This window comes from Heterodontus francisci, chromosome 17 (genome assembly GCF_036365525.1).
Source record: "Heterodontus francisci isolate sHetFra1 chromosome 17, sHetFra1.hap1, whole genome shotgun sequence".
NCBI lineage: Eukaryota > Metazoa > Chordata > Chondrichthyes > Heterodontiformes > Heterodontidae > Heterodontus > Heterodontus francisci.
The window spans coordinates 46,510,650-46,518,903 of record NC_090387.1 but is presented as its reverse complement, the minus strand read 5'-3'; the positions used below and the strand labels follow the sequence as shown (position 1 = coordinate 46,518,903).

Here is an 8,254-nt window from a genome sequence, read left to right as displayed (position 1 = left end):
ACTCTTCTCTTCTTCCCCCCCCTCACTCTTCTCTTCTTCCCCCCCCTCACTCTTCTCTTCTTCCCCCCCCCTCACTCTTCTCTTCTTCCCCCCCCCTCACTCTTCTTCTTCTTCCCCCCCCTCACTCTTCTCTTCTTCCCCCCCCTCACTCTTCTCTTCTTCCCCCCCCCCCTCACTCTTCTCTTCTTCCCCCCCCCCCTCACTCTTCTCTTCTTCCCCCCCCCCCTCACTCTTCTCTTCTCTTCCCCCCCCCTCTCTCTTCTCTTCCCCCCCCCTCACTCTTCTCTTCCCCCCCCTCACTCTTCTCTTCCCCCCCCCCACCCTCTTCTCTCTCCCTCTCTATGGGAAAATTTTGAAGCACCACTCCAAGATCCCTGATTCATTTTTCGGAGATTGATTTGGAACACCATGGGGTGAGCAGATATTTCATTAGTCCAGAAAGCAAGTGGTAGGCCGGCAAAGAGAAAATGATGAGGAAATATGAGATAACCTTGCCCATCAGGAAGAGTGAAGTGGCATGATAGTTGTATCTGATCATCTGTTGACTGACTATTTCATTTAGTTAAATGCCCAAATAAAGCTGCGCAGTAAGAAATCATTTAATATCTCTGTAAATTTAATCCAAGTGTAACTGATGACCTGTGAGATTGTTGAACATGAGGACTGAGTCTATATGAGACCCTTTACCCCCAAACTACTCCCAAAAGCTCAAAGTTTCAAAGTAAACAATGCTTAAAATTTATATTTCTATGTTTTAAGAATGGCATCAGTTTGATCAGTACTTCTTTAAACATGCTCAATAGAAACATCATTTTAGGACTATAAGGTACACAATTTTTCCATGTTCTTTATGCATAAAAACGTTTTTGGCTGTATGGTGACCCTTAACTCAAGAACAGACATGGCCATTTCAGATGAATTGCATTATTTAGAAGTTTATCTGACTGATGAGTTTGCCAAAGGGAGAAAAGTGGCTGACCTGTATGAACTTGTTCAGTATGCCGGCAATATTATTCCAAGGCTGTAAGTATCCTCTATTCTGCAGATAATTGGCAAGTGGATTGTATACTCCACACACGGTAATATCTGTGCTAGTCTACAATCTTAAAACTGCATTGTCTGATGGGAGCTGGTTTTAACCATTTAACGTGGTTTAATATGTGAGTGGCCTATCCATTTATATTCATATTTGACTGTTTCAAGGGAAAGCAATGTTCTTTACTTAAGCAAGTGGGTTCGATGGACTAAGTTACCTTAAGTAATCTCTGCTTTTACTAGGTGCAATGCATTTTGTTTCTTTGGCCTACTAGTAAGGCATAGGTAGTCAATCCATTAATCTGTACTAAGTTGCTTCAGTGATTATAAGTTGATTAAAATTAATCAAATACAGATGCTGAAAGTCACTGATTACAAATGTTCAGTTTGCATTAGCTGCTTTTAATAAACATGTATTATTACAATGTCGCTCACTTTTTAATTTCTTTTAAAAATTGCAAATGGGATTTTTAACACATGTTGCTTGTAAAACTTTGAAAAATCTACTCCCCAAATTGTTGCTTGTAAAATATTGAATTGCATTTGTAACCAAACTGAGAGTGTTTTTTTTACACGTTCAGCTACTTGCTCATCACTGTTGGAGTTGTCTACATTAAGTCATTTTCCCAGTCCAGGAAGGATATTCTTAAGGATCTGGTAGAAATGTGTCGTGGGGTGCAGCATCCATTGCGAGGGCTCTTCCTCCGGAACTATCTGCTTCAATGTACCAGAAATATTTTGCCAGATGAAGGGGAGGAGTCTGAGTAAGTCTTAAGCATTTTAACGTTAAAACAGCATGGTTTGTTGTGAGCTGCAAAACTTTAAAATAAAGTTGATGCTTGATTTTAATTTTGGCTTGTCTTGCCATGGTTGTATTTGAAAGAGAATTGAAATAACCAACAAATTTATGCAATTGTGTCTTTACATATTAATGCGGTATGTTAACTAGTTTTCTCTTCTTCTGAAGATGTTTACTTTGTGTTCACATATGGCTTATTGAGCATTGGTTGCTCTCAATTCCCATGTCCACATTGGCATTATTCAGATGTGAGCATTGACGGTGAGTGTCTACACACCGTTTAACATTCGGAGGGTATCATAGCTGTGTCTGATAACTTCCTGGCTGATTATCCATGTGTATAGTGCTAACTGCCTCCCCCACCGAAGTCTCATAAACTAGGTGTACTGGAACCAATTGTTGCCTTGCTGGTGAGACCAGCTGACATAAGGTTAATATGCAAGGTAAGGGCTCATGGAGTCGGGGTGGGGAGTAGTATGTTATCATGGATGGAAGCTTGGTTAACTGACAGGAAGCAGAGAGTAGGGATAAAGGGACATTTTGAAGTTGGCAGGCTGTAACTACTGGAGTGCCACAAGGATCAATGCTGGGGCCTCAGCTATTTACCATTTATATTAATGACTTGGATGAAGAAACCAAGAGAATTGTATCCAAGTTTGCTGATGATACAAAGTTAGGTGGGAATGTAAGCTGTGAGGAGAACACAAAGCGGCTGCAAAGAGATATAGACAGGTTTAGTGAGTGGACAACAAGGTGGCAGATGGAATATAAGGTGGGGACTTGTGAGGTTATTCACTCAGGTAGTAAGAATAGAAAAGCAGGATTTTTTTTTTTTAAAGGTGTGAAACTTCTAAATGTTGATGTTCAAAGGTACTTGGCTGTACTTGTTCAAGGAACACAATGTCAGCATGCAGGTACAGCCAGCAATTAGGAAGGCAAATAACATTTTGGCTTTTATTGCAAGGGGCTTAGAGTGCAAGAATAAGGAAGCCTTGCTACAGTTGTACAGGGCTTTAGTGAGACCACACCTGGAGTACTGTGTGCAGTTTTGGTCTCCATTTCTGATGGATATACTTGCCTTGGCGGTACATCAAAGGTTCACTAGATTGGTTCCTGTGATGAGAGTGTTGTCCTACGATGAGAGACTGAGTAAATTGGGCCTATCTTCTCTGGAGTTTAGAAGAATGAAAGATCATCTCGTTGAAACCTAGAAGATTCTGAAGGGGTTTAACAAGGTTGATACTGAGAGGTTGTTTTCCCTGGCTAGGGAATCTACAACACGGGCACAGCCTCAGGATAAGGGGTCGATCATTTAGGACTGACATTTCTTCACGGAGGATTGTGAATCTTTGGAATTGTCTACCCCAAAGGGTTGTGGATGCTGCATTGTCGAGTATATTTAAGGCTGAGATAGAAAGATTTTTGGTTTCTCTGGGAATCAAGGGATATGGGGAACGGGTGAGAAAGTGGAGTTGAGGCAGAAGATCAGATTGTATTGACTGGTGGAGCAGGCTCGAGAGGCCGTATGGTCTACTTCTCCTATTTCTTATGGTCTTATAATGCAAATTGGGGATTGAACTTGGGATATTCCTGTGTATTGAGAAGCTGCTCATTAAATGGTGTCAGCCATTGTTTAGTAATAACACTGTTGCCTCTGAATCAGAAGATCACTGGCTGAAGAAGCCCCACTGCAGAGACTTGAGTGCAAAATCTAGGCTGGCACTTCAGGGCAGTATTGAGGGGTGCTGCATTAGCAAATATTCTGTCTTTTTAGGTTGATATGTTAAGGCAAAATTTTGTCTGCTCCATCGAGTGGGTGTAAAAGGTCCTCTGACCCTATTCAAAGAGGACCAGTGGAGTTCTTCAGGAGTCTTGGCCAACATTTACCCCTGAACTAACTCCTGTGAAACCGATTATTTAGTCATTCATTTTATCACTTTTTGTGGGCCCCTTCTGTATGCAAGTATGCTGCTGCATTTGTCTACATTATAACTGACTACATTTTAAAAGTATTTCATTGGCTGTGAAGCACTTTTGGACATTAGGAACACAAAAGGCACTATATAAATGCAAGTGCGTTCTTTATAAATTTGCTAACAAAGTTAATGTCGCAGTCGAGATATTGGAAAGGATAAATATAGAAAGGATGTGCTAAATAGATTGGCATCACTCAAAGTTCACCCAGTCCGGGTGAGATGCATCCTAGGTTCCTGAGGGAAGCTAAAATGCAGATGACCAGTATCTTTCAATCCTCCTTGGATATTGGAGTGATATTAGAGGGCTGGAAGGTTGCATATGTTACACTCCAGTTCAATAAAAGAGAGGGATGATCATGATTAACTGCAGGCCAATCAGTCTAATATCAATGGTGGGAAAATTACGACAGACCATCATCAAGAACAAAACTAATTCTCAATTGGAGAAGCATGGGTTAATGAGGGACAGCCAGCATGGATATGTTTAAGGTAAATCGTGTCTGACTAACCTGATTGAGTTCTTTGAAGTAACTAAGAGAGTTGATAAAGGATGTGAATATATGGACTTTTAAAACACTTTTGATAAAGTGTCTCATAACAAATTTATGCAGAAAATAGAGGCCCATGGAATTAAAGGGGCTTGGGTAACTTGAGTGTAAAATTAGCTGAGGGATAGAAGGCAGTGATTGTGGTCAACTGATGTTTTTCTGACTGGAGATAAGTATCTGGTGGTGTCCTCTAGGGATTGGTATTAGTGCCCGTGTGTGTGCATTATATATGTACATAGATATTTACCTGGACTTGGGCACAAGAAGTACAGTTTTGAGGCTTGAGAGGGATACAAAACTTGGCAAGATGGTGAATAGTGAGCATGTTTTAGGAGCGTGTCGACAGACCTAAGAAATGGGCAGACACCTGGCAGATGCAGTTGACTGCGATAAATGTGAAGTTATATACTTTGGCACAACAACATGGAGAGGCATTATAATCTAAATGATATCATTTTGGGGTTGGGGATGTAAGAACAGAAGAACCTGGGGGTGCATAGTCACAAATCTTTGATAATGCAAGCTAATACATGGTTAAGAAAGCATCTGAGATACTTGGCTTTGTAACTAGGGGCATTGAATACAAAAACAAGGAAATCATGCTAAACCTGTATAAAACACTGGTTAGGCCCCAGCTGGAGTATTATATACAATAAGTATCCGGATACTAATGAGATCAAGGGATAAGGATATGAGGATAGCGTGGGAAAGTGGCACTGAGCTAGATTATCAGCCATGATCTAATCACAAGGTGATGCTACTTCGTGCAGAATGCTGAAATTTGTGGGGTAAACCCCTGAGACGTATTGGGGTACACAAAGCCAATGCAGAGAAAGGGGCTCTGACCGAGAGTACGACAGATCAGGCTGTAGCTCTGACTGCAACTGTAAGGCCAAATACAAAAACCACTGAGGGCAGGGGTCGTGAATAAGATACCTGAGAGTTATAGGGAATTCTTGTCAAAAGGAAAAGTACGCAGTGGTTAGCACCGCAGCCTCACAGCTCCAGCGACCCGGGTTCAATTCTGGGTACTGCCTGTGTGGAGTTTGCAAGTTCTCCCTGTGTCTGCGTGGGTTTCCTCCGGGTGCTCCGGTTTCCTCCCACAAGACTTGCTGGTTGATAGGTTAATTGGCCATTATAAATTGCCCCTAGTATAGGTAGGTGGTATGGAAATATAGGGACAGGTGGGGATGTGGTAGGAATATGGAATTAGTGTAGGATTAGTATAAATGGGTGGTTGATGGTCGGCACAGACTCGGTGGGTCAAAGGGCCTGTTTCAGTGCTGTATCTCTAAACTAAACTAAACTAACTGTATCCCTCAAGTGAGGCAGGTAAACCTATAGTTATACCTAGGGATACAGGAACCACCTAAACTCTTTTGCTGGGGAAAGGCATAACATTTTTACCAGAGCGCGCACTGCCAATGTTTTGGTGAATGGTAGCGGTGGGGAGTATATACCCGTAGTTTTGTATCGGGTGTACCTAGCGTGTGATGTAATGTCTGGAACAGCAACTGTCGGAGTTGTTCATAGTTTACCAGTAGACGGAGTTGACCTGCTCCGGGGGAACGAATTGGCTGGAGCGAAGGTAGTAGCTTCTCCTGTAGTCATGGAAACACCAAGTGACGTTAAAGAGACAGAACAGTTGCAGGAAAAGGTTCCAGGAAGTTTTCCTTCATGTGTCGTAACGCAAGCAATGGCTAAGCAACTTCCATTGTTGGAGGTAAAATTGGCATCACCTTCAGATAGCTGAATATCTGAAACTTTCTTTGGGGATTTGGATAATCCAAAGGAAATGTTTATTAAGTCTTCTCTGATCACAGCTCAGCAAGCTGATCCAGAGTTAAATTGACACAATCAGCTCTAACTGAAGCTGTGGCAAAAGGAGTTCCAGAAGGCTATTATATAAAAAATGGGATTCGAATCTTAGAAAGTTTAAGGCACAGAAGGAGACCACTTGGCCCATCATGTCTGTGCCGACTGAAAAACGATCCACCTATTCTAATCCCTCCTTCCAGCATTTGGTCCTCAGCCCTGCAGCTTATGTACTTGAGGTGCATATCCAGACTCCTTTTGAATGAGTTGAGGGTTTCTGCCTCAACTACCCTTTCAGGCAGTGAGTTCCAGACCATCACAACCCTCTGGGTGAGAGAGTTTTTCCTCACCTCCCCTCTAATTTTTCTACCAATCACTTTAAATCTATGCCACCTCGTCACTGACCTCTCTGCTTAAGGTGAATAGACCCTTCACTTCCACTCTATCCAGGCCCCTCAAAAGTTTGTACATTTAAATCAGATCTCCCCTCAGCCTTCTCTGTTCCAAGGTGAACAACCCTAGCCTATCCAGTCTTTCCTCATAGTTGCATTTTTCCAGTCTTGGCAACATCCTCGTAAATCTCCTCTATCCTCTCTAGTGCAGTTATATCCTTTCTATAATGAGGTGAGCAGAACTGCACACAGTACTCAAGTTGTGGCCTAACCAATGAGTCATACAGTTCCAACATAACTTCCCTGCTAATATATTCTATACCTCAGCTAATAAAGGAAAGGATTCCATATGCCTTCTTCACCACCTTGTCGACCTATCCTGCTACCTTCGGGGATCTGTGGACATTCACTCCAAGGTCCCTTACTTCCTCTACACTTCTCATTAATGGAAAAATAATCGTGTATTCCTTTGCTTTGTTTGCCTTCCCCAAATGCATCACCTCACACTTCTCCAAGTTGAATTCTATTTGCTGCTTTTCTACCCATCTGACCAGACCATCGATATCTTCCAGCAGCCTACATCTATCCTCCTCGCTATCTACCACACAGCCAATCTTTGTGTCGTCTGCAGACTTCTTGATCATGCCCCCTACATTTACATCCAAATTGTTAATATACACCACAAAAAGCAGGGGACCCAGTACTGAGCCCTGCAGAACGCCACTGGAAACAGCCCTCCGGTGGCTAAAACAGTCACCAACGATTACCCTTTGTTTCCTACCACTGAGCCAATTTTGTTTCCGCCTTGCTGCATTTCCCTGCATCCCATGGGATTTTATTTTACTAACCAGTCTGCCATGTGGGACCTTGTCAGAAGCCTTGCTAAAATCCATGTAGACCACATCAACTGCACTACCCTCATCTATCTTCCTTGTTACTTCAAAAAACTCATTTAAATTGGTCAGACAAGATCTTCCCTTAACAAATCTGTGCTGATTATCCTTGATTAACCTGCGCCTTTCTAAGTGACAATTTATCCTGTCTCAGAATAGATTCCAATAATTTACCCACTACTGAAGTTAGACTGACTGGCCTGTAATTATTCAGTCGATCCTTTGCTCCCTTTTTAAACAGAGGTACAACTTTAGCAATTCTTCAATGCTCTGGCACCACACCTGTATCCAGCGAGGGCTGGAAAATGATGGTCAGACCCTCGGCTATTTCCTCTCTTGCCTCTTTTAATAGCCTAGGATACATTTCATCTAGCTCTGGTGATTTATCAACTTTCAAGGATGCTAATCCCATTAATACTTCCTCTCTCCCTATGTTTTATCACATCCAATACTTCACACTCTTCCTCCTTAACTACAATACCTGCATCGCCTCCCTCTTTTTGTGAAGACAGACGCAAAGTATTCATTAAGAGCCATACCAATATCTTCCACTCCTACACATAGGTTCCCTTTTTGGTCTTTTATGGGCCCTGCTCTCTCCTTAGTTACTCTTAATGTATTGATGAAACATCTTTGGGTTCACCTTGATTTTGCTTGCCAATATTCTTTCTTACCCTCTCTTTGCTTTCCTGATTTCCTTTTTGATTTCACCCCTCCACTTTCTATACTCTTCTCGGCTTACTATAGTATTGAGTTCTCGGTGTTGGATATAAGCTTTCCTTTTCTCCCTGTAGGC

At 42.2% G+C, this 8,254-nt stretch overlaps 1 protein-coding gene across 1 annotated transcript in view; it reads left to right on the top strand.

The window, feature by feature from the left end:
* Nucleotides 1-8,254, top strand: part of vps35 (VPS35 retromer complex component) — a 106,108-nt gene that overhangs the window by 53,159 nt on the left and 44,695 nt on the right. Inside the window, exons 4-5 of the mRNA XM_068049365.1 lie at nucleotides 900-1,023; nucleotides 1,617-1,799. Of these exons, the coding sequence (XP_067905466.1) occupies nucleotides 900-1,023; nucleotides 1,617-1,799 (307 nt within the window). The remainder of the gene's footprint in view (nucleotides 1-899; nucleotides 1,024-1,616; nucleotides 1,800-8,254) is intronic.